This window comes from Rhinatrema bivittatum, chromosome 9, assembly GCF_901001135.1.
Source record: "Rhinatrema bivittatum chromosome 9, aRhiBiv1.1, whole genome shotgun sequence".
Taxonomy (NCBI): domain Eukaryota; kingdom Metazoa; phylum Chordata; class Amphibia; order Gymnophiona; family Rhinatrematidae; genus Rhinatrema; species Rhinatrema bivittatum.
Window position 1 is genome coordinate 125,523,872 of NC_042623.1, and position 27,750 is coordinate 125,551,621.

At 43.4% G+C, this 27,750-nt stretch overlaps 1 protein-coding gene across 1 annotated transcript in view; it reads right to left on the reverse strand.

Moving 5' to 3' along the window:
- Nucleotides 1–27,750, reverse strand: part of LOC115099566 (wee1-like protein kinase 2) — a 135,755-nt gene that overhangs the window by 62,283 nt on the left and 45,722 nt on the right. Inside the window, 2 exon segments of the mRNA XM_029617300.1 lie at nt 9,681–9,802; nt 19,460–19,632. Of these exon segments, the coding sequence (XP_029473160.1) occupies nt 9,681–9,802; nt 19,460–19,632 (295 nt within the window).

A 27,750-nucleotide genomic window follows, 5' to 3' on the forward strand; every position in this document is an offset into this window, starting at 1 on the left:
GGTAAAACTATTCATAGAGGACAGAAACTGCTAGAAATATAAACTAAATGAAGCAGTTATTAGAAGCTATTATGTTGTAAGACCACCCAAAAGTGCGATGCTCCAATTAACTTTATACCAAGTAATAAGTTACTGTTTAAAATTGAGCAATTGAAACTATATATTGGTCTGTATTTTCTGATTTCTTCAGATATTTGATTTATTTTCTGCCTTTCAGACACTTTAAAGCGGATCACATTCAGGTACTCTTGCATATGGTTATGCTCTCTCTATGCATGCATGTACATTGGAATAAATAGGAGGTTTTGGGTATGGATGTAGTTTTTTTTACCCCAAGAAAGGGAGCTAGAAAAGTGGACCTATGAATTCTAATCAAGGGTTAGAATTCTACATTTCTGATGGCCCAACCTGACCAATATGCAGACATGTTTCCATCAAATCCAAGGACATTAGGAAGTCTCATCTTTCTGCCATTATAACTGACGTCAAGGTTTCCATTCTGAAGTGAGGAACCCTCAAGACTTGTTGACCTTCTTTATACCCAAAACTGGACAAAAAACGTTTCCTCTTTTTAGCCCAAAGGATTACTCTCTGGCTCCTGCAAATATCCCCAGAACATTGCTTGGTTGCCTGGCTTCCCGCCCCCCGCATGGGGTTGATGTCAGCAGGAGGCACTGGAGAAAGCCTAAAAAGTAGGTGGCCTGAAAGTACTAAGGATTAGTCACTGACTCCTGCTGCCTGGCTTCCCTTCCCTCTGTCAGCGGGAAGTGCCAGAGAGAACAAAAGAAAGGGGCTAGCAGCACGCTGCCACCAGCATGCCAAATTTGAACACCTAAGGGGCATGTCCCTTTGCTCCAGTTTTTTGGGTTAGGCACAACAGATTATAGTCTGATATCTTGCCCTGGACCTTAAACGGAGAGACTGGATGCAGAATTTTTCCTTTCATAGCCCTTCCCTGCAACATATTCCTCTGAAGTTTGCTGGGTTTTCTGGGCAAGATTTTTGTTCAATTTTCCTCTCTATTTTTATTGGCCCTGAACAATTGATTAAATACATGAAGGATATATTAGGTATAGCTGATGAACATATTCCCAAAATTTCTAAGGCCTATTGTGTGTCTATTCCTTCATCTAAGAATAATGCTGTTACTAATTCTCTATGTTCTGATTCTTTCTATTTAGCTAGTTTTCTTGAACAATCTAATGACAGTCTCTGATCGAGCTATACTCTTGATTTCTTGTCCCACTGAAACAGAAAAAAAAAAAAAAAAAGGATTATGAGGCTATTCTTTTCTAATAAAGATGCTCTCTTCATGGGTCAAAAAAATCTGGATATTTCCTGATGTCTCTAGAGAGACCCAACTTAAATATAAGTCTTTTCTTCAATATCTAGATACTGTTTTAAGTTTAGGAGGAGAATTTCTTCTTTGCTTTCCTGGTAAACGTTTTGTCAAATCTGATGGTAATAGATACATTTTAGTGGAGCCTGATCAGTTGAAACCGCTGTTCGATAGAAGAGCAGTGATTCCTGCTTCTACTCCTGTACCTAGTTAGTTCACAGCATTACAATATTAGCTTAATTTTGTCAAGACATAGGGGTAGATTTTTAAAAACTACGCACGCATCCATGTGCGTGCACTACCCAGCGCGCACGCATGCACATGAACACACGATTTTATAACATGCATGCATATAGCATTGCAACTACTGCCCCTCTATTGAGAAAACGATAAAGCATAACCCAATTTACCTCCTTCAGAGGGGAAAGAAAGGAGAAACCATAAGACATCTAAAATCAGACAAGCCAACTCAAAACCTCACCTGTTCTGAATGACATCTAAGATGCATTAGTCAAATAAGTCTGGAACTATCTCTGGTGGAAATCCATTAACCACCCTTCTATTTTCCAAGCCAGAAGACTGGGTTTGTACATCTTCACAGAGATTTGGGAAATTCCTGCACCTCCCAAATCCCCATCCTTTCTTCCTCTCTTGGAATTACAAAAGGAGTGACGCCTATTAAAAAGTTTAGCTCTTTGGAGGATTTTCTTGACTTGAATTTCCTTAAGTCCCTATACCAACTCTTAGAGGGCAACTGCTGCAAGGTAACATCTTCTGGAACTCTGGGAACTGTAGATTCCTCCCAAACCTTGGCCATTTTCTCCAGATTCTCTCAGAATAGAAGCTTGATTTTGAGGATGGTCAGCTGGCCCTTGGAAATCAAATCTGCCAACCAATTCTGAAGCCACAAACACCTGACCGCTACAGGTAAAGCCATGCTCCTGGCCAAAGTATGAACCAAATCAAAGGATGCATCCACCAAAAAGGCTGTCCCTGGTTCCATTTGGGTTACTTCCTCTAGGATGGGACAATTGCTATCCTGTAAACCTTTCTGCATTGCTGCAACAAATGCAAAGCAGCCCTAGCCACAACACAGCTATGTGGACACCTACAGAGACATACAAGCAGCTTTAAAAGCTCGCTTTATCTTCCTATCCTAAGCATCTCTGAGAGCCACATCACCTTCCACCAGAATAGTTGTCTTTTTCATCACAAGAAAATAAATACACAAAAACAAAGCAGCGCGTCCTCCTTAGGGAACCTTAGCCTCTCAGGAGATAAAGGGATATAGCTTCACTAGAGAACACCCTCCCCCTTTCAAAATTAGCATCCAGGGAATCTCATGTCAAGTTAATTAGATCCTTAACTGACCTGTGCAAGGGAAAAGCCTTTGTGGGCTCCATATACTGGTCATAATAGAATCCTCTGCAGATTTGGAACCTTCCTCCACTTTATTTTCAGAAATATTCAACGCATGCAGGGACAAGAAAATTAAGGAAGTTAGCTCTTGCTTATAAAGCAGCCTCAACACAGATGAACCATCTTCCACCTCAAGGTGGGGGGGGGGGGGGCACACACCCCCTTCCTCACTGCAGTTGTCCCTCAAACCTTTTAGATACAAGGGTGAAGCTTCAGAATGCAAAGTTAAGTTCCTCAAACTCCTCCTCCTCTTCCCTGTCACTACAGGAGCTGTCATCCATAAATGTAACATTTCTTCCTTTTCACCTGACCTAATCTCAGCCCAGAGCAGAAGATGCATTCCTACCATCTTCTGGAGACAGAGAATACTGGCAGGCTGAACTCAGCACAGGAGCCTATAAAGCAGTGTTTCCCTAAACAGTGTGCTGTGGCATACTGGAGTGCCTGATCAAGTGTACCATGTTAAAAAAAAAAAAATAGAATAGTCACCACTGCCCGATGCTCAGATCCCAATCAGCACATGGTCTCTGCTCTCAGCGCCTCGAGTCACCAGTGATGGTGAAGGGGTTCAATTTCATGACCCCTGAAGAATGAAACAACTGAAAGTCTTCCGACTAATCATGCCAGCAGTGGAACGCACAACCATTTTGAATGTACTAATGTTTGCAACGCAAATGACACGTAATGCATAGTGACGCAGTTGCGCACTAACACGTAACGTATCGTAACTCCATTTTGGAATAATAATTTGTATTGTATTAATACGAATGCCGCTGTAAAATGTCTAACACGTCAATTAAATGACGAAACGATAATATGATCATAAGCTACACCTCCTAGAGGACCACGCTAGCAAATGCTTATTCAGCAGTTTGTGAATTGTTTGTTCAGCAAAACTCAGAACGCATGTGTGAAAGATAAGAGTTGTAAAGTGCATAAAAGTTTGCTCCTAAGGGGGCGTGGCATGCAGTTGTACTAAGCCTTTGTCTTAGCTGCATCTTGCTGGCAATAAAAGTCTATCTTTACGGATCAGTTGTCTGGGCCTCCTTACTGACTAAAAAGAGACGGTTACATTTGGCGAGTCAGCCAGGAGGTACCGGGGACGCTATTTTAGCCCCCCAGTGAGTCCGGTGGGTTGGTGGCGGAGCGATCCCCCAGACGCACCTGGTGAGTGGCCACCGCTGAGTTCAGCGATCAGGTTTCTGAGGGGACCGTTCCACAGACAGTCTTCTGAGACCTCTGGGCTGGTGATCTGGGAAGAAGGCTTTCGTGACGATCGGAAGAACCCTGCAGGCGAGTATTATGGGAATGGTGGGAAAAGTAAAGAATAGCTAAAAGAGTAGCAAATAACCGGTCCATCCCCAAGCGGACCGAGGGGGCTTTGATCACACCCCACGCCGTGGGTTAGTAGGAATTGTATTCCGAAAGCCACGTGCAAAAGAAGAGAATTATAAGTAACGAGTAAAGTATAAAGTAGCGGGAATAGGTTTCTTGTTGTGTGAAAGAGAGTGAATGGCCTCGCAGTTCTAGACCGGGCGACCGCGTTCTAGTCGGGGCAATTGTGACCCTTTTGTGTCTGACGGGTACGGACCCCTTACCTATCCGTCTTCCCTTCCCTCCTTTGTCTGTGATTCTATCCTAATGGGAGGGGGCTATTCAACTCCGCTAAAAGCCATGACGGAGCACTATAGTGAAGTGTTCAATAAACGTAAATGTACGAAACCCGGAATGATTCAGCGATGCACCCATAGGTGGCCCAGTTTGTGTGTAAATTGGCCTCCGGCAGGAACTTTCAATTTCCAAACGGCCACAAGGGTCCTGAATATAGCCCTGAAACCGGGAGAAACGGGTTGCCCTGAGGATTTACCGTACATAACTGCTTGGCTTGCAGTCATTGAGAATCCTCCGTCATGGGCAAAGAAGTTAGTGGAGGGAGCCGCCCTCGTAATGGTGGCGCAAGTGAACAAAATGGGAGACCAGAAATCCCCAAACCGGAAGAGAAAGGGAAGGGCAGCCATCTTGGGAATACAAGACCATGCGTCATCTGCGGCGGCCATGTTTGTAGTGCAAAGGAATGCACGGACTCAAGAAAAAAAAGTTAAACCCCTGCCGCCCGCAGTACCGACTGACGCAGAACATCTTCTGCCGCCACCGTATGTCCCTAGCTGCCCTCCAGCATATAATGCGCCACCAAGTCCCTCAGCCCCCGCCACCGCCCAAGCTGATCCTGAACTAGTGCCGATTCCCGAAGCACGGCTTGAAGCGGCAGCGGCAAAAGTTGAAGACGGCGGCGAGTCGTCCGTAGCAGGTGGCACTCGCAGTAAAACCAAAGCCGCAAGTTTGCAGCTACCAATTAGAGAAACGACCACTGTAGTTCCCGTGGTCCCGACTGAAGAAAACGAATATCATACTACGCAAACAATAAAGTTATTTACCTACATACCTTTTACTTCCAGTGATCTTTTTAACTGGAAACAGCTTGGTCCCTCTTACGCTGATAAAAAATCTATCATCTGATCTGGTTTAAGGGGAATTTTTGCAGCCCATAACCCCAACTGGGCTGACATTCGGCATCTAGCCTCCATCCTTTTTACCACTGAAGAGCGCCGACAAATACAATTAAATCTGGAAGAGGCAGCCCGATTAAGAGCTGGGGCAGATGGTAATCCGGATGAAGCAGTGAGAGCACAAGCCCCAGTTGCCGATCCCAACTGGGATTTCCAGACCGCAGCAGGGCGCGAGCGCATTGCTGCATACCAAATCGCCTTTCTTGAAGCTTTAAAGAAAGGGAAGAGAAGAGTTGTAAATATGGGAAAGATTCAAGACGTGGTGCAAAAGAGAGACGAGTTCCCCGGAATCTTTTTGGAGCGATTGATGGACGCATATCGGCAATACAGTCCATTTGATCCAGAGGATCCCAAAAGTCAGTCCGTTATAATGATGAGTTTTGTCGGACAATCCTATCCCGATATCCGCCGGAAGTTACAAAAGTCGGAAGGGTTTGAGGGAATGACTATTAGCCAACTAAAAGCCATGGCTGACAAAGTTTATGTAAACCGAGAGCCGGACGGAGATAAGAAGGAAAAGAAAGAAAGTAGAAAGTTAAGAGAAAGTGTTAGTCTGTTAGCTGCAGCGTTGGAAGAAACTAATTTCGGAAACTCGTCCAGGCACTACCAAGGATATCCTGGACTAAGAGGAAGGGGCAGGTCGCCCATAAGGGGGCCGGCCAGAGGACGAGCGAGTAGAGGAGGAGGATCGTTCAGAGGTGGAAGGATGCCGTTGGGAGCCAATCAATGTGCATTCTGCAGACAAGAAGGACACTGGAAGTCTGAATGCCCTGAGTCCCTGCAAATGAAGCAGGAAGGATACACTCCGTCCAAACCAAAAGGAGCTGAATGGCAGATGGCCGTAGGAGAAACTTCCGGCGAAGACAGTGAAACATGACTAGACAAGGGAAATCTTCCCCTGGATCCCTTAGTAGAAATCAAAGTAGGGACTGAGACGTTTAAAGGATTGTTAGACACCGGGGCACAAAGATCAGTCATGACTACCGCTATCACCACGCCCACTTCCAAAATTATTTCCATCGTAGGAGCCTCCGGAAAGCCACTTATCGCTCCTTTTCTCCAGAAACGACAGGTTCGAGTAGGGGGACAATTAGTATCCCATCAGTTCCTCTATGTCCCCGGATGCCCAGTCCCACTCATAGGGAGAGACCTTCTTTGCAAATTAAGAGCCAATTTACAGTTCGAATCCACTGGAGAAATCAAAGCATCCTTCGCAGATAACCCAGTCTCTCTCATTTGCCCACTCCAAGAAGAATGGAGATTACACCTTCCTGTAGTTGAGCACATTACGCACCGCTATGGAGAGAACACCGTCCTCAACGAAAAGCGCAGACAGCTAATGGATAGTGTACCTAAAGTGTGGGCCGAACAAAACCCAGGAGGAATAGCCATCAATGCTACCCCTATTTGGATTGAGATGAAACAGAATGCACAGGTGATTAATCAACCTCAATACCCCATTCCATATATGGCCAGGCAAGGAATCCAGATACATCTGCAGAGACTGTACGATTTGGGCATTCTCCGACGAATCCGATCTGCTTGGAACACCCCTTTGTTGCCTGTAAAGAAACCTGGATCTGATGATTATCGACCAGTACAAGACCTGAGGAAGGTGAATAGTCAAGTAGAGGATCTAGTAGCCCTCGTGCCAAATCCATATTCCATCCTAGCCCAAGTCTCCCCTGCCTCAAAGTGGTACAATGTCATTGATCTCAAAGATGCCTTCTTCTCCGTCCCGGTGGCGGAGGAATGTCAGAAGATTTTTGCTTTCACATGGGAAAATGCACCTACTGGAATAAAGCAGCAGTACACATGGACTCGTTTGCCTCAAGGATTTAGGCACTCACCTACGCTGTTCGGTGAGCAACTGGCAAAAGACTTGAAGATGTACCAAGTCATGTATGGGCCAGTAATACAATACGTGGATGATCTTCTGTTGTTTCGAGAGACGTACCTCGAATGTGAAGTATCCACTCTTCAGCTGCTAAAGACGTTGTACTCAAAGGGATATCGTGCAAGTAAAAAGAAAGCGCAAATCTGTGAGTTGGAAGTGGAATATTTAGGCTTCCAAATACGTGGAGGAACCCGTTGCCTGGGAATTTCTCGCACCAGTTCAATAAGAGGTCAACCTGTACCCACTTGTAAGAAGGAACTTCGAGCGTTCCTTGGAGCTGCAGGATACTGTAGACTGTGGATTGCTAACTATGCAGTTATTGCCCAACCTCTGTACGACAAGTTGCGGGGCAAAGAATCAGAGTCTCAAACTTTTCAATGGGAAGGGCACGAGCTAGCAAGCTTACGGCAACTGAAAGAAGCCTTGATTGAACCCCCTGCTCTAGGGTTGCCAGATGTAATGAAACCATTCCATCTATACGTTGATGAGAAGAAAGGAATGGCCATTGGGGTATTGACGCAAAGGTATAGGAGTTCCTTTCTGAGGACATGCTGAGGTCATGCATGCCTCTTGCTAACTGCAGCATGAGCCCTGGAGTGTGGCAATTAATGGGCAGCATGAAGAGCATGGATAGCTGGGCCTCACTTTGTGTGACACACATGAACTCATCTTCCTTCTCCTGAGTCCCTCCAGCTTCTCTTTTATCCCCAGGCTGAGGGCGATAGGGAGAGTGTGCACTGAGCACAAGATGTTCTGCCACCACAGTGTAATGTATGTGCTTGTTACACTGCCACCTGCATCAACTCATGATATTGCTTAGCTTAGAGTCTCTGCATATGTAGAGCTCCTTTTCCTGATTGGTTATTTTTATAATTATTCTGAGCTCCCTATTTGATCCATTCCTGTTTGCTCCATCTCTCTATCTGTTCTCTTGCTTCTTCTCATTGGCCCCTTGCCCTCTAGGAATGCTGGGAAAGTTTACTTCCTGCAGAGATTTCAGTTGGGAAGAGGCTCTTGACAAACTAACAGCTTTCCTATGTTTTCTACAGGCTCCTAGAAGCATTGCTCTTTATTTCCCATTCGCCACTAGTCCCAGTTTACCAGTAGTTACAGCTTTTACAACCGTATGTGTCTGCCTATGACTAAGCTGTCAGAGATTCTCATTGCAGCTGACCCAGGTCTATCTGTGTAGCTATCCTGGATACCATGCCATTTGTAGTGAGTATTAAAGAGTTTATCATTCAATAAATGTTTGGTATTAAGAACAGAGTTTTCCCTGATATTTGGAAGATGGGAAAGGAAAGGTTTAGCTGACTATTTAGCAATTCAAGCAGAGGCATACAAATTGGGAGAACTCTAGAAATGACTCATTGTGGGGCCGATGCAATTAAAACACACTGAAAGGGGTGCTGAGTGTTCAGCGCTTGCTTTCCTAACATGCCCCAAGACACCCCCTCCTGGGGGCGCTATGCAATATTTAAGTTAGGGGTCACTGTGTCAAGGAGACCCTAGGGTCGACTGCGCGTTCCTAGCGCCGCCTTGACAGCGGGAGCCTGCAAGCGGTCAGCTGTCCGCTGGTTTAGAAAACAAACACTGAGTTTATCAGCCTCCATTTTCCTAATCGGCACACAGCCAGGGGTTCGGAAGAACAGAAGCTTGTTAACTGAGCATTTGTTTCCTGAACCTGACTGCCAGCACTTTTTTTTTTTTTTTTTTTTAAAGTTTTTGTTCCTGCTACTTAATATTGCAATGATATTAAGTAGGAGGATGTACCAAAAAGTATTTTCTGCACAACTTTTGAGAGTGCTCAGCAATTAACGCCTGCTCTTGGATGCACATTGTGGAGGCGCTAATCCCCTTATTGCATAAGGAGATTTGGTAGCGCCTATACAACCTGTGTCCAACTGTGGTTAAAGAGTGTGCTTGGCTGAGCACACTGTATTGCATCAGCCCCTCTGAGTGCTGGGAGCAGCAGCAGCACCAGCAGAGATCTGGCAGCCACAAGCAGCAACCAATGTAACTAACTGACTTGGCTGCCCACATCACATCATCATCTCTCTTCTCCTGCGCTTGTATACAGAAGGAAGTGGCCCGGGTGTGATGAGTTCATGCATGTCTCTGCCCTCTCTTTTCCATTGTTTTAAAATCTGGAAGAAAGACTGGTGGGATTTTCAGGGCTTCTGTAGCTCTTCTTTTGGACATAGGAGTTCTCTCCCTGTCTGCACTACTTGCTCCCATGGAGGTTAATGTGCCACCTACATATTAATTAAAAAAAAAATGGGTATGCCATAGGTTTGAAAAAGGTTGGGAAACACTGCTTTAAAGATGTTATGTCAGCAAGCCTCTAAATCACTGTAACCTTTCAGCTAGTAAAACAGGGGATTATCAGGCACATGATTAGTCCTGTACATACCTTCCACTCACACGTTCCCAACCCCCCTTCCCCCCAAATCCTCACCATTGCAGTATTCGTTTTGAATGATCATGTGGTCATCTTCAGCCCAGGCAGAATAGTACCGCACCACATGAGGGTGATGTCCAAGCACAGCATGAGCATAAACTTCCCGCAGTGCCAGCTGCCTAAACAGAAAACAAGAAGAAAATTAAACACAAACATCACTAGATCCCTGTCAGGTGACAAAAGCAAATCTTTGCCTTCAGACCTCCAACAAATGAAAAAAAAAAAACACACACACCAGAGTAAAAACCCCTATAGTTCATAGTCCTAAAAATTCTGCTTTCCACTTCCTCTTCCCCCTCCCTTCCCCTCTCAAATCAGCTCAACATTACATCTGGTTATCTAAGAAATCAGGTGGTGCTGCAACAGTTATGCAGTCATCCTGGGAATTTTGGATAGATCATAACCTGCCTCAATCTTGTGTTCTAGTTTTTGGTTTTCTAATTGCATTTCATCCCACAGTTCATTTGCAAATAATCATGACAACTAGAGATGGGCTAGTCTGCTGAAATTCTATTCAAATCTCTCTCCACTCTCAGGCTGGAGGGGAAGAATGGAGCAATTCTGATGCACTTAGAATCTTTCAGGCCACAGCTAACCTTGTTACAACACATCTTAGAAAAAAAACAAAGTAAATGATGGCAGATAAAAACCAAAATGGCCAATCTAATCCATTCAGTAGCGATTTGTTCTCTGAGTAGATGTGCCTAAGAATTCCCAGATAGAATCGGACACCCCTTCTGAGTGCGACTTATGATTGTAATTGCTGCTCCATACAGGTTACTCCAGTGCCTCATTACCATTCATTTGCAACTAGGAATCCTCTGTTTATCCCATGCTTTTCTGAATTCTGTTACAGTTTCTGTCTCCAGCATTCCTCCAGGAGAGCATTAGAGGCATCCACCACTCTCACAATGAAAAACATTTCCCTGACATTGTTCCCAAGTCTACCTCCTTGGAGCTTCATATCATGACCTGTAGTTCTACAACTTCTTTTCCATTAAAAGAAGAAAAAAAAAACACCTTCTTGTGCATTAATACCTTTTTTTTTTTTTTTGATGCATTCATTTTATCACATAACATGCGAATCAAATATTAGGCAATGAAAAGAATTCAATACATACATAGGCAAATATAACAATATCATATGCACTCATTTATAAGTAGGTAAAGAAAAGTTTTGGCAAAAAGAAAATAAAAACCATAAGCTGATTTTAGGTCTATCCCATGGGTACTTAACTGGTTTGCTCCTTATCTACTAGAAAGGTTTCCAGATGAGAGGGGGGTCTACAAAATAAAATTTGTTCTTACCTCCTCATACTTACAGGGAAATCTCAGGAAGAAGATAGCCCCAACCTGTAAAACATGAGGTTTAAGTTGGAGCAAAAGCTTCCTTCTCTCCTGAGTTTCCCTGGAGATATCTGGAAAAATCTGAATCTTCTGGCCACAAAAAGGTAATATTTCTATGTTTAAACGTATTGGCAAAAGACAGATTCTTTATCAAACTCAAGTACAAAAGAAATAAGCGTCCCTCTGGTTGTAATCAAATCATGGGAATTTTGCAAAAACAGAGAAATATTAACTCCTATAGACAGCTCTGATCTATCAGAAGAAAGTGCTACAGAAATGGAAACTTTTTTTTTAAACCTCAGGTACATAACAAAACTATCAGCTGAAAATTGCAGTATTTCTGAAACATCTTTTAAATAGCTCTATCCTAGACAGACATTGAGTTTTAAGAAAATAAATACATTTTAGGTTTTTAGAACTAGACTTATTCTCCATCAACTCAATTTTATGATTTGAAATGTCCTTCATTCCAGCCATTGCACTAGCCTATAAATAAGAGATAGAGTCATAAGATAATGTAGAAGACTCAATACTTTCTATCCTTTGATCCATCTTAGTAATTTTCAAAACTGCTGCTGATGAAAATTGGGATAATTGTAACATTGGCTGGGCTAATGGCAATTCCATGCATGACATCTGCATCCAGATCTCTCTCAAGGGGATTTCTGTATGCTCTGGAATATCTTCAGAGTGTATCAAAAGTGACTTCATGGCTCTGGGAGCGAGGGTAAAGCAGATAAGTGCACAACTGGTATTCTCCAAAATCCTCCCAGTTAAGGATAAAGGCCCAGGTAGGGAAGCTTGCATTCCAGAGATAAATGAATGGCTGCACAGATGGTGTCAACAAGAGCATTTTGGCTTCCTGGATCATGGGATGATATTTCAAGGATTGCTGAACAGAGATGGGATCCACTTGTCAAAGAAGGGGGCACAGCATCTTTCAACACAGAATGGCAAACCTACTGAGGAGGGCTTTAAATTAGAATAATTGGGAATGGATGAACAAAACCATACAGTAAATAAAATATTAAATACTCTTACAGAACTGTGGAAAAATGAGAGAAAAAAAAAAAGGGCAATATTTAGAAAGACAAAACTAATGCTCATAGTATGGAGAATAATATCCCAGATCTAGAGGCAGACATGGAAGAAGCTGGTACATGGAAAACCATGACTGGGATATAGTTATATTGGTTACAATCTATTCAGGAAAGACAGGGTAAGAAAGGAAGGGATGCGGCATGGCAATATATTTATATATAAAATATTAAAGGCTCCCCTACAAGGTAAGGCTAAAGAGTTGCATTTGCTGGCTGCAGAGCCCTGTGGTCGGCTTCACTCATCCGCTGCTGCACGCTGCCACAGCAGGATCAGGCCAGGGCTCTCTTGTTGTGGAGGGGAACCGCCACTGCTCCTCATCTTCACGGCCCTGAGCCAACAATGCCGCTGACACTCTCTTCCTCCCGGTGTCCCCTTAGGGGCATACGCATGTGCCTCTCTTCAAGATTTAAAAGGCCCACAGCAGGAAAAAGCCCGCGGCCTTCCTTGATGTCACTTCTCAGGGGCTATTTAAGGCTGGTTCCTACCTTCAGCCCTTGGCTTAGCAACAGCTCTGCTTTTTCGGAGCCTGAGTTCCTGTCACCTGTGCTCTTTGCCTTCCTTCCCTTTGGACTGATCTTGGCTTGACACTGGACTGGACATTGACCTTCCCTTCTCACTGTCTGATTTGTCCTCGTTCCTGGACCTTGACCTTCGCTGCCAGCCCCAACCTCGGCCGAATACCTGCTTCGCTTCTTCCTTCTGGACTATTTCCAAAGTGCAGCTGGCCCCGGCACCCAAAGGCTCAACCTCAGGTGAATGTGGGCTGGTAGTGGTGAGGATCCAGCTGGGCCTCTGCTTTCCTCCAGCCTCGCCTACTGATGGTGGGGACCTGTGGGGTTCCCCACAGGTAGCTTCAACTCCCCCTCAATCCAAGGGCCAATAGCACAACATAAAGAGATTAGGGCTGTTCAGCTTGGAGAAGAGACGACTGAGGGGGTATATGATAGAGGTCTACAAAATCACAAGAGGATTAGAACAAGTAAATGTGAATCTTATTTACTCTCAGATAATAGAAGGACTAGAGGGCATTCATTGAAGTTATCAAGCAGCACATTTAAAATAAATCTGAGAAAATTCTCTTGCTCAACATACAATTAAGCTCTGGAATTCATTGCCCAAGGATGTAATTAAGGCAATTAGCTTTGCTGGGTATAAAAAAAAAAGGTTTGGAGACGTAGTCCATAAACTGTCATTAGTCAAGCTGACTTAGTGAATAGCCACTGCTTATTACCAGCATGGGATCTATTTAATTTTTGAATACTTGCATCCTGAATTGGCTACTGTTGGAAACAAGATGCTGGACCTCATGGACCCTTGGTCTGACCCAGTATGGCAATTTATGTACTTATGATCTTAAAGCAACAGCATGCTGGGCTTACAAAGTATAACCACAAGTAAATCAATTCAGCTATATGAGAACTCTTCTTAGACTGATATCTAGCAACCGTCATATATTGCCACAAAATGCTTTTTGGCTTATGTGGTGAAGCCTGTGTAGCACCGGGCTTATCTAATCATAGGTTGCATAGATGTTGAGGGATAAGGGGTCATGAGATGAGGTTGGAAGGGGATAGACTCATAAGTAACCTTAAGAAATATTTCTTTACAGGTAAGGTGGTGGATGCATCGAATGGCCTCCCAGTGGAGGTGATAGAGACAAAGACAGTATTTGAATTCAAGACAGCATAGGATAAATACAGGGGATCTATAAGGAAGGGATGCAAGTTATGCTAAATTAATTGGGAAGACTAAATGTGCCATATGGTATTCTGCAGTCTTATTTCTACATTTCTGATATGCTGTTTCACACTGAGGGTCAGTGGCTGTCAAGAGGAAAAGTACTGGAAAGATTTTTTTGAATTAAGATTTCAGCTGCTCGCATTTGTAATGGATTTCAGTGATAGTTTGTTCATTTTCTCTGTAATCAATATAAAATGTGTCTATTTATATAAACAGACATATTTTGAAACTCAATGAACTGAATGAAAGCATGCAAGGAAAGAATGCCAACATCATTCAACTGAGTAATCGAATCATAGCATTCATGGAAAAAATTGCTTTCTGGAAGAATAATTTGTTGAAGTTGAATTGCAGTTCCTTCCTTTAACTTTCAAAGTTTCTATCTGACAATGCAATTGATGTGTCCCACTCAAGTGCTGACTGAGCATCTCCGCACCCTGCACAAACACTTCACATCCATTTTCCCTGGATATTGATGTGAGAGAGAGAGTTCAGTTCAGTTCAGTTCAAATCCCCTTTTGTAGCCAGTCTGAAGATCTGGATTTACCAGCAGCTGAAGTTAGACAGCTCATTGAAATTAAATGATCAACTTTTTCTAGATTTCCCAATTTTCACTTTCACAATTCCAGTTCAGTGCCAAAAATGCATACCCTGAAATTTCAATGCGTGCCTTAAGAGTATTGGTGCCATTTGCAAGTATGTACTTATGTGAAACAGAATTTAGCGCATCAAATCTCAATATCTATCTACCCTGGATGTCACATCAGAAATTAGATGCCCAGTTTCAACCACACAGCTGGATTTTGAGAAGCTGTGTCATAGCTTGCAAGCCCATGTGTTTCTTCAGGCATGGCAAAATACATCGCATAAAACATATTTGAGAAATTCAAAGACTGAATGCAAGGAAAGATCATCACTCATGAAAACTGCTTTCTGGAAAAATAAGTTAAAGTTGAACCACAGTTCCCCCCCCCCCCCCCCCCTTTCAGCTTTCCATCTGACAAAACTGACCAATGTCCCATTCAAGTGATGACTTTCATTTTTTTCCATTTCATTTATTAAAATTTATTAATCGCCTACCACAAGGAGGCCTAGGCAATTTACATCATCAACATAAATAATAAAACATAAAATTTGACATGTACAATAACAATTTTCATATGTTTCACAGAAACAATAAAGCTCAATATCATATAAATGGAATGAATAATCGGTCACTCAAAATATACATTATCCTCACATCTTTGAGAGGATTTATTCTGCTAACACCATTCTAAAATATATTGTATGCAGGTCGGAGTAAATACTCTTTCAATAACTGTCTAAATTTTTTCACATCATCCAAAGATCTAAGTTCAAATGGGATGAGATTCCATTGTGCAGGTGTGGCAATGGAAAAGGAGGTCTCCCGAGTACTATATAAGTGTGCTTGTTGAACAGATGGAATTTCTAAAAGATTCAATTGAGATTATCTTAAGCATCTTACAGGCTTATAAATGCGTAAAAGGGCATTTAGCCAGTAAGAGCAATCTGAAGCTAAAAGCTTAAAGACAACCATGACTATTTTATATATAATATGTTCAGTTACTGGTAACCAATTAAGACTGCACAGGACTGGAGAGATATGATCACGACGTTTAGAATGGGATACAAGACGCGCAGCCAAATTGAGTAATAATTGTATCGACTGTAATGTGACTTTAGGAAGACCAATAAACAGACTATTACAATAGTCTATATGTGGAAAAATGATAGCACGAGTTACAAACAAGAAATCTCGATCATAGAGTAATTGCCTTAAGCCTGCAATAAGACTGAGCTTGAAAAATCCACTTTTAATGAGAGATCTAATATGAGGACGAAAAGAGAGTAGAATCAAGCAAGACTCCTAAACTCCTAATGGGTTTATCTATAGGAAATGAGATGTCATCAATACAAATTGAATCATGAGCGGGTAATACAATGAGGACGGTGAATCAGTAACATTAGTCTTGTTGGTATTCAGCATAAGTTTATTTTGTTTTAACCAACGCTTAATGGAGTCTATACACAAATGCAATGTATCAGAAGTATCCTGCCATGACTGTTGTACCTTAATATAAAACTGGATATCGTCCGCATAAATTTTAAATCCATCAGTAATAATGGTCAACAATTTTGCAATAGGGGCCAAATGGATATTAAACAACATAGCCGACAAGGCAGAGCCTTGTGGGACCCCAGCCTTTAACAATTGAGGGGATGACGATTGAAAATTAAATCTGTTTGAGACCGATCTGAAAGATAGCCTTTAAACCAAGTACTGTCCCAGAAATACCGCATTCCTGCAAACGAGACAACAAAATCTGATTGTCAATAGAGTCAAATGCAGAAGTAATAATCGAGAGACAAAAACAAGAACTGATAGCCTCTATCAAGATTCCTTTTAAGAGAGTCAACAAGTGAGATAAGAAGTAATTCTGTGCTGAAACCACAACGAAATCCAAATTGATGCGGACTTAAGATCTCATTAGTTTCCATGAAGTCAGTCAGTTGTTTAAGAACAATACCTTCAATCACTTTCGCTAATATAGGAAGAGAAGAAATGGGCCTATAGTTAATCAAATTACCACTATCTCAGCTGCCTGTATTATTTGACCGAGCATCTCAGCTATCTATTATTTCTTCATAATTTAGATGCGAGATGGTTCATTTTGGTTGATTCCTTTGCACTGCCAGCCCGAAGGCCCAGATTTGCCAGTAGCTGAAATCAAACAGCTCATTGAAATTGTGTGAGATCCATTTTTTCCCCCAAGGAAAACATGCCAAAGTTTCTTTCAGAATTCTAGTTCATTGTCAAAGAATAATAAACTGAACATAAGAACATGCCATACTGGGTCAGACCAAGGGTCCATCAAGCCCAGCATCCTGTCTCCAACAGTGGCCAATCCAGGCCATAAGAACCTGGCAAGTTCCCAAAAACTAAGTCTATCCCATGTTACTGTTGCTAGTAATAGCAGTGGCTATTTTCTAAGCCAACTTAATTAATAGCAGGTAATGGACTTCTCCTCCAAGAACCTATCCAATCCTTTTTTAAAAACAGCTATACTAACTGCACTAACCACATCCTCTGGCAACAAATTCCAGAGTTAATTGTGCGTTGAGTGATAAAGAACTTTCTCCAATTAGTTTTAAATGTGCCCCCTAGTCCTTCTATTATCCGAAAGAGTAAATAACAGATTCACATTTACCCATTCTAGACCTCATGATTTAAACACCTCTATTATATCCCCCCTCAGCCATCTCATCTCCAAGCTGAAAAGTCCTACCCTCTTTAGTCTTTCCTCATAGGGGAGCTGTTCCTTCCCCTTTATCATTTTGGTTGCCCTTCTCTGTACCTTCTCCATCGCAATTATATCTTTTTTGAGATGCGGCGACCAGAATTGTACACAGTACAACTTTCCATCTGACAACAAAACTGACTAGGTTCTCACTCAGTTGATGACCGAGCTTCTCAGCTGCCTACATTATTTTTTTCCCCCAGTTTAGATGCCAGACAATACATTTGGGTTCAGATCCCTTTTCACTACCAGCCTGAAGGCCTGGATTTGTCAGCAGCTGAAATCAAACACCTTGTTGAAATTTCATGTGATCAGTTTTTCCAAGCTGCATTAAGTCGTGATATTGATTCCCCTTGGATGTCATGCCAGAGATTAGATGTGCAAAAACTAGGCCACCAGAGTTTGAGAAACTGTCACAACTTGCAAGCCCATGTGTCCCATTAGACATGATTGAAGCCCTGTTTTAAGCTAAATTGCTGAAATCATTAAAATGTTTAATACCAGAAGACGACTTTAGGACAGTAATACAGACACTAGTTATAGGAGAGTTAAATTATTGTAACAGTATTGAAGATGCCAAAGTATCAGGTACAGCTCTTCAATTGGTACGGAATGCAGCTGAAAGGGTGTTAGGTTCTCTAAACTTCAGGCCAACTGTCTCCAATGCTGCAATCTTTTCACTGGCTTCCAAATACAGTGGAGAACTCAATTTAAATTAATAGTGATTGTCCACAAACCTTTGTATGCTGAAAACCCATGTAACTTATCTAATTTACTAGATAAAAAAAGCCTTCTGTTTGTTCTTTGCAGTCTTCAAGCCTGTATTTAATAGATCCAAGCTTACGGGACTATAGACTTCAGCAGTCACGTAAAAAAAATTAAAAATAAAAAAAAGAATAAGGCAGAGTCATATATAGGCCCAGTTTTGTGGAATGCTATGCTGATAGAATTAAGAAATTAAGGAGATGTCAAGATTTTCAGGAAAAATGCCTGAGCTTTTCCTGAGCTATCAGTAGCAACAATGTAGTAGTGCAGATGGTATTTTTTTCAATATTTTATTCAATCAATGTTTTATGAGTTTGTCTGTAGTACATTTTATATGTGTGATTGTTATCTACACTGAACAAAATGGAAACTGGAGAATAAAACAAATAAATATAGGTGAATAAATATTTAATGTAAGTTGGAAACCTAGCACTGTAAATCAGTGCTAAATGCCTATAATTTACTTCCCCCAAACAGATTCCAACCTTGACCCTATTTTAAGCAGCTAAATATAAGTACTCAGCAGGGAGAAGTTTTCATTTAAGGAGATCTAGGTGCTTAACTACTTAGGTTAGGCACATAGATCTTTTGAATATCAGTCTCTCTGTGTTGGCACTATCGGATGTTGTCTTGCACTTTTGTAGCTTATTCATGAAGAGCTTTGGTATTAAGAGTAACAAATGTCTCTTATTCACAGAAGAATTTCATTGCCTTGTGTAAAAAGCTAGAGGCAAAATAAATTCTGTTCCATTAAAATGCTGGACAGTTGACCAGAACAAAACTAAATCCATTACCAACCTCTTGTCATTGTATCAGAGTTACAAACTCTCAGGAAATTTACTAACAGTAAAAACAAACAAAAAAACTAGAAACAGATTATGAACAAAAAAAGTGACATTTTTTACAGGTATCATTTTAGTAAAAGCATCAATTGATGGAAGCTGTGGGCACAGGCTCCCTAAGACTGCAGCTCAGGAGCTGGGACCTATATATCAGCATATAAAGGGGTTAGAAGTCTAGCTGTGCACAAAATAGCAATGGTAATACAGGTTGTCAGTAAACATTTTCATGAAGATAGCAATCATGCATAGGATGAACCAATTTGGAACTTTTAAATATTTTGTTATAGCTCATCTTATTCTGTAAATGGAGCATACTGGATTCTCTGCAGGTTGGAATACTTTATATAAAACCTACCATAGGTTCCTTCTTCAGATACAACAGCAAGGCTAAAGGATCAATCACCTGTACCTTGAGAAGAAAAAACTGGGAGAACCAACTAATTCTACTACTCTGTTTTCAAGAAATGAAAAAGGAAATTAAATGCATTTCCCTTTCCTAGCCTCCTGCCATTAAAGCACTATTGCTTTAATAATTATACCTTTTTCTGTGGCTGTGAATTTTGAGGCCATTGCAGGAATAGCTGCCATATAAAGCCCTCCTACTGGCTCATTACAGAATAGCCATGCAAAGCCCCAGCATTTAGCAAAATGCCGCACTCACTCATCAGTAGATCCTGCCAGAGGTCTCTTGGATCGCTTGATGGCGTAGAGGCACCCATCCAGCCTCTTCACACACTTATAGACAGAGCCAAACTCCCCTGCACCAATCTTCTCCAACTCCAGGAACTCAGTCTTGTAGCGGGATACCATATTACTCTCCTGTAAAGAGAACCTCTGGCAATTGGGGGCAAGAGGAAGAAAGAGAAATAAACACTTGTCAGCTATTATCAACACAAAAGCAAGCAGGAAAGTGAGACAGCACATTAGAAATAAATAGAGTATAGACAGAGATCATACAGGCTTAATTGCATACAGCTCATCCAATGCATCTTAATCTCATACCTCACCTCCTGCTATGCTAGTATTGAGCCATTCAATTGCACCACAGTCTTAACCTGTTGTATCCAGTTATTCAGTATTCCACAAAATTAAATTTAACAAGTACAGCTGGCCATTTTTATTTTGCTTCCCCCTCAATAAATTTGATCCTGCATAGTCTCTTCCTATCACCACCCCTCCCCACAATCATTAAGAGGTTCACCATGTACAACCCCACTATGTTTCCATTTTTCTCCAGTATACAGGTAGCAAGTTTGCTTAACTAAATGGTGTTTTCCATACATAGCAGGATGAACTACTCATGACATGTGGGTTATGTCATCCAGCGGCAATGAACAAACTCTTCTCTCCTAGCTGGTAGAGCTTTAAGCTCTGAGCATACGTAGGAGTTTGTGTGGGAGTAGCTTTGTGAACCTTCTCAGGTCAATATCAAAGCTTATTTTAGTTAGTTAGTTGACTCTCCAGAGAGGCAGGCAGGCAAGCTTTTAGCATTATTAGTTCAGTCTATGGAACATACCGTTTATGATAAGCAAACTTGCTTTTTCCATTGATGAACAGGCTGAATTAGCCATGGCAAGTGGGGAGTCTCAAGATGAGAGTTGGAGCAGAGCATTTACTGAATAAGCAACTGTATTAGAGTGAAGGGCCAGAGAATGTGAAGAACTTTGTTGTCACACAAGGAGGACAGTTTTATCCCATAATGAGAGAGAAGTACACGGAGACCTGACCTGATCAGTAATAGCAGCTCTGCTACCATTATGGACTTAGAAGTAGGCATGTAGGAATTATAAAAAGAAAGTATGTGCTTTCAGAGATGCTGACAGTTTAAATTAAGCCCCTCTGTTGCATGTGTGAGAAAGAGGAACTGCCTTGTCTAAGGAATGGTATAGTTGAATGCAAGCCCAGAAAGGCAGGAAGAAACTAATTTGAAGAGACTTCCTTGAAATATTATAGCTAAAATTATAGACCCCGTTCTGAAACACTGCTCTTTTATTTCTACTCTGATATATTTTAGAAGAAATACTTCACTTAAGTTTCAGACATTGTAATTTACAAATGAGGAAGTTATCACCCTAGCGCTGTAACTCAAGAATAGGGAACCATTTTTTCTGACTTAGCAAAAAAAATGATACTAAAAATGTGTATATGACTGCAGTTGCTGGACCCATATCTTTTCTACCCTCCATCCCCAGCAGTCCCATATTTCCTGGTGACTTGGTGGGTCTGAGCAGCAAGAGAACAAAAGAGCCAGATGAAGCTGGATGTGGCTTGATCTGTGTCAATATTATTTATTAATTATACCATAATAAATCTCCTATCTATACATATAAAAACCATCTAGCACATTCAAACCATTCACACACATTAAAAATGTAAACATTCTATGCATATTCTATCAAATGATTACAAACTGTTTCTTATATCATATAATACCATACATGTGTCAAGTATTCAAGTATAACAGAAATCATCAATACCCTCTAACATCACTTTTACCAATTTTCCTCCTAACTTCCCTTGTAATCCATCCTATTTTCAACATCTACCATTCCCAACTGTCTCCCAATCTCTTCCTTCCGACAAAGAATTCTCTGTTTTCCCTCTCCTCTCAGGGCAATATCTCATTTATATGTGTATCCATCTTTATTGTCTATAGAAACATGATGCTGAGATATGCACTTACAAAGTATGTAGCAAGACCAGATTCAGAAAGGAGCAGCAAGTACTTGAGCAAAATTTGGACTCACAAGAAAATGGGTCCAAGGTGATTTTTTGACACCATTTGCAAGCTCTCTTTTCCATTTAAATGCATAGTTTTTCCTAGTTGATGGTTTCCTAACAAACCATTATATCAAATTTCTTTGGGCAAAGAAAGACCAGCAGTTAGGTTGAGGGATGGAAGGTTCAGATGCTAGAACGTTCATCTTTCTTAATGCAAGGATCTGACCCCCGATGTATAGGGGTACAGGTCAAAATTTACAAGATATGCAAATTATGTTTGTCTGGGCCATGCTGGAGCTATGAGAATCAATCTAGCTGGTCTTGTAATAGTTTTTGCACTGTTCTGGCAATCATCAGTATCAGAGGAAAAGTGTACAAGACCTATGCCTCAATCAAGTAAGAAAGCATCCTGAGCCAACCTGAGACTGCTGGATAGAATTGAGCAACATTTTTCTAGTTGTTTTGTTCCATTGCAAGAAGTTCCACTGATGGTAGACTTCCATAAGTTGAATAGTTTGTTGGCTGCTGATTGTCACAGAGACCACTCATGCAGACCAAACACTCTGCTGAGACAATCTGCTACCTTGTTGGAGATCCCTGGATGATTCTTGGTTGCCCACTGCCAAATCTTCAATGCTCTTGACAAGAGTCCATGATCCTAATGCTGTTTGTTGACATGGCAACTTGGGTGTCAGTTTGAATCAAGATGCTCTTCCCCTAAAAGTGATGAATGAAGGTTGTTAAGATCATATTAGATTGCTCTTAGTTCCAGTAGATTGATCTGAAATATGCTTTCCTCAAGAGACTAAGTGCTATGCGTTCAAAAAGATCCTGTATGGGTTGCCCCATTCTTTTACAGAGATATATCTGTCATGAGGGTTATTTGAAGGGTAGAATGTGAAGCAAAGCTCCTTCCTGAAATATGTGGGGTTTAACCATCAGTGCAAATCCCATTTCATAACCCTAGAAACTTGTATTTATTTATTAAAAATTTCTATACCAATATTAGGAAAAACAGTCATACCGGTTTGGTTGACAGTGGCCAAGTTAGTTCATCCCATTAACAGCGCAGATCCCACTGCAAGTAATGGATATGAAAGTGGGTCAGAGGGACTATTTTATTTAAGAATAGTTTTAGCCCATTTATAAACACATACCAGGCAAGCTAAGTGGGTTACAACACAAATACAAATATCACATTAAAATAGACCATACACAGTGTTGCAGTGGCTGGCCGCGGAGCCTCACGGCCGGCCACACTCTCCCCCCGAGCTGGTCTGAGTAGCCTCTTCCCTCCAGCGCAGTGGGGAGCCAGACCCTACCGCCACTGCTAGATGCACACATGGCTCTCAATTAGATTTAAAAGGGTCACGGCCGGAAAACCTCCCATGGCCCCGGATGTTGACCTCAACCTTAGACGCTATTTAAGGCAGCCCCTGCTGCGCCATCTTTCAGCAACAGGTCCCGCTCTGCTTTGAGCTGCTCATTGCTCAGTGTGTTCCTGGTCCAGTTCCTGTTCCAGCTCCTCGTCCCCTCTGCTTGCTCTCCTGGTTCTTGACTCAGCCTGTCCCTGGATTCTGTGTTGTTGGCTGGTAAAGGTGAAGGTCCTGTTGGGTCTCCACCACCTGCATCCACCTCCCAATGAGGACCTATAGGAGCCCCTCTCCTATAGGTGGCACCAACCTCGTCTTGGCCCAGGGGTCCACCGCTCCACGTAACAGTTTGCTGAGGCCATGAACCCAGCAGATCTTTCCAGGCCTAGCTTTGAAAATTCAGCAGCAGCAATTTATGGAGATGCTGGTGGCCTCCTTACAACACTTGAACGCCCGCCTCCACAGCCACTGATACCCCTCCAGGTTCAGCGGCACCTGCAGTATCCTCCCTCTAAGTACCGGCTCCTCCCCAGTATGCTGGTGACCCCGGGCAATGCCGAGGCTCTCTCAACCAGCATTTCATGCACTTCATGCTACAGCCCGCATAGTTTTTTTTGGACGCCATAAAGACCACCTTTATCCTCTCCCTCCTCAAGGGCAAGGCATTGCCCTGGGCATCCCCCCAATGGGAACAAGGGGACCCACTCCTCCAGGACCTACAACACTTTGTCCAAGTGTTCAAGCAGACTTTCAATGAGCCTTGTCAACTGGTCGCCACCGGCTCGGATATCCTACACATCCGCCAAGGAGCATGGCCATTGTCGGACTACACTAAAGAATTTCACACCATGGCCACTGAACTGAATTGGCGGGAAGACAGCCTGAGAAGTATCTTCTTGGAGGGTCTGTTCTCATTTATCAAGGATGAGCTGGCTGCCTGGGACTTCCTGGAATCCCTGGATGCTCTCATCGACCTCGCCGGCAGGATAGATTGCCGCCTCCAGCAATGTGCCCGGGAGTTGCGGGTACCCCGCAGGCCCATTTCTTTGGCACCATCTTTTTCCAGACCATTGGTGACACCATCTCTGGCATCTGGAACACAGCAGCAGGAACTTGTGCAACTGGGGCAAAGCCCTCTGATGCCTAAAGAAAGGCAGCACCACCGGACCATGGCCTGTGCTGTGCAGGGAAGGGGCACTTTCTGGCCCAATATCCGGAGAAGCCAGGAAACTTCCAGGCCTAGAACCAACTGGGGAGGTGGTTCTAGGCTTCATGAATCCTGCTCCCCAACTCGTGCTCCCAGTGGCCCTTCCCAAGAATCAGCAAGAGTTCTCTACCCTGGCCATTCTAGACTCGGGTACAGGAGGAAACATTACTATGAAGAGCCTGATTGACCATCTAAACCTGCCCACGGTACTATGGAACACCCCGTTGGTGATCTTCTCAGGGGACCCTCTTCCAGGGAGAGTTACCAGGACCACTCTCCCTGTGCACCTCTGGACTGGCATGCTGCATTTTGGAGAGATAACATTTCACATAATTGAAAGGGCCGTCCATCCAATTGTCCTCAGGTTACCATGGCTACAGCAGCACTCCCCCGTTAAATCGATTGGGAGACACCAACTGGCCAAATGGGGTTCCCATTGCCACCAGGAGTGTCTTCTTCCTATTAGGTGCTCCCCCTCGATGCTTCTTGCAGCAGCCTCCCTGGATTTGCCTTCACAGTATGCCAGCTACGTGATGCTTTCTCTAAGGAGAACACAGAAATCCTGCCAGAACATTGTCCATATGACTGCGCCATCAATTTAGTTCCTGAAACCACTCTTCCTCAGGGAAGAGTGTACCCCTTTATCCCGTCCCAAGACAGAGGCCATGGCCAAATATATTCAGGAGAACTTGGAAAGGGGTGTCACTCGACCTTCAATGTCGCTGGCAGGGGCCAGCTTCTTCTTTGTGGCCAAGGAAGATGACACTCTTCGACCCTGCATAGACTACCGGGGGCTTAACACCATAAGCAAGAAAGACCAGTACCCCTTGTCCCTCATCTCAGAGCTGTTGGACCGTTGGCAGGGAGCCTGAATTTTTACCAAAGTTAGACCTCAGAGGGGCATAAAACCTGGTTCGGATTAAACCTGGAGACGAGTGGAAAACCACTTAATACCCAGGATAGCCACTATGAGTACTTATGATGCCGATTGGATTATGTAACGCCCCCGTGGTATTCCAATATATGATGAACGAAATCTTTCGGGCCCTACTATATACCAGTATAGTGGTCTCTCTACTGACATTCTTGTCTTCTCAAAGGACCTCCGATCTCATCGTTGCAATGTTCAACAAGTCCTCCAACGCATGTGTGCCCATATACTCTCCACAAAACTGGAGAAATGCATATTTTAAGAAGAGTCTCGTCCCATCCTGAGATACATTATCTCCAGTACAGGCTTTAGAATGGATCCAGAGAAGATGGCCTACATCTGGGACTGGCCCCAGCCCGCCAGGCTTCAATCCTTACAACAATTTCTGGGTTTTGCTAACTTCTATTGACATTTCATTCCCCACTTCTCTGAATTGGTTTCCCCATATATGGCACTCACTAGGAAAGGAGTCAATACTAGAAAGTGGCCTGCAGAAGCGCTGGACACCTTTACAAACTTGAAGCAAACCTTTCTCGGTGAATCCTGCCTCCACCCAAATCCTACACGCCCCTTCATCCTGGAGGTCGATGCCTCCTCCATCGCAGTCAGGGCAGTTCTGGGTCAGCTCACCGCTAAGGGGATCTTCCATCCCTGCTCCTATTTTTCCCCGTAAGTTCTCTCTAGCGGAGAGAGGTTATGGTATTGGGGATAAGGAGCTCCTGGCCTTTGAGGAATGGCGACAGTGGTTGGAAGGGGCACAACTTGCACTCCAATGCTGCCACTGGTTTGTCACCCTTCCTTGTTGTGTATGGAAGACAACCACTTACCGTACCTTTGTCTGTCCCATCTCCGGCAGCTCAGTTAACAGCACATGAACTTCAGGAACTGTGGTCTCAAACAGAGACTATGATCTGCAGAGCCTCCCAGAGAGCCAAGGCAACTACAGACAGACAGACTTCCTGCTCCGCAGCTCAAACCTGGGGACAAAGTGTGGCTGAGCACTCACAAAATAGGACTTCAGGTACCCTCCCCATGAGGCTGGCACCCCATTATATTGGCCCCTTCTCCATCCTCCGACAGATTACTCCAGTCACTTATCAGCTCCACCTCCACACATCGAGAATCCACAATGTAAGAACATAAGAAATTGCCTTGCTGGGTCAGACCAAGGGTCCATCAAGCCCAGCATCCTGTTTCCAACAGAGGCCAAACCAGGCCACAAGAACCTGGCAACCACTCAAACACTAAGATCATCCCATGCTACCGAAGCATTTAATAGCAGTGGCTATTCCTTAAGGGGTAGATTTTCAAATACCGCGAATAGGCGTACTTTTGTTGGCGCTCCAGGCGCCAACAAAAGTACGCTGGATTTTAGTAGATATGCGCGGAGCCGCGCATATCTGCTAAAATCCGGGATCGGCGCGCGCAAGGCTATCGATTTTGTATAGCCGGCGCGCGCCGAGCCGCACAGCCTACCCCCGTTCCCTCCGAGGCTGCTCCGAAATCGGAGCGGCCTCGGAGGGAATCCTCTAACACCCTCCCCTCACCTTCCCCTCCCTTCCTCTACCTAACCCACCTGCCCGGCCCTGTCTACACCCCCCCCTTACCTTTCTCCGGGGATTTACGCCTCCCGGAATGAAAAGTAAATCCCCGCGCGCCAGCGGGCCTGTTGCGCGCCGGGACGCGACCTGGGGGCGGGTACGGAGGGCGCGGCCACGCCCCCAGACCGCCCCAGGCCGTAGCCACGCCCCCGTACCCGCCCCCAAAATGCTGCCGACACGCCCCCTAAACGCCACGACGACCAGGCCCGCCCCCGACACGCCCTCCTCGGAGAACCCCGGGACTTACGCGAGTCCCGGGGCTCTGCGCGCGCCGGTAGGCCTATGTAAAATAGGCTCACCGGCGCGCAGGGCCCTGCTCGCCTAAATCCGCCCGGTTTTGGGCGGATTTAGGTGAACAGGGCTCTGAAAATCCGCCCCTAAGTAAACTTGATTAATAGCCATCAATGGACTTCTCCTCCAAGAACTTATCTAAACCTTTTTTTAAACCCAGCTACACTAACTTCACTAACCACATCCTCTGGCAACAAATTCCAGAGCTTTATTGTGCGTCGAGTGAAAAAGAATTTTCTCCGATTAGTTTTAAATGTGCTACTTGCTAACTTCATGGAATGCCCCCTAGTCCTTCTATTATTCGAAAGTGTAAATAACAGAGTCACATCTACCCGTTCAAGACCTCTCATGATCTTAAAGACCTCTATCATATCCCCCCTTCAACCATCTCTTCTCCAAGCTGAACAGCCCTAACCTCTTCAGCCTTTCCTCATAGGGAAGCTGTTCCATCCCCTTTATCATTTTGGTTGCCCTTCTCTGTACCTTCATCGCAACTATATCTTTATTCAGATGCAGCGACCAGAATTGTACACAGTATTCAAGGTACGGTCTCACCATGGAGCGATATAGAGGCATTATGACATTTTCCGTTTTATTAACCATTCCCTTCCTAATAATTCCTAACATTGTTTGCTTTTTTGACTGCTGCAGCACACTGAGCCGACGATTTTAGAGTATTATCCACTTTGATACCTAGATCTTTTTCCTGGGTGGTAGTTCCTAATATGGAACCTAACATTGTGTAACTACAGCAAGGGTTATTTTTCCCTATATGCATCACCTTGCACTTGTCCACATTAAGTTTCATCTGCCATTTGGATGCCCAAT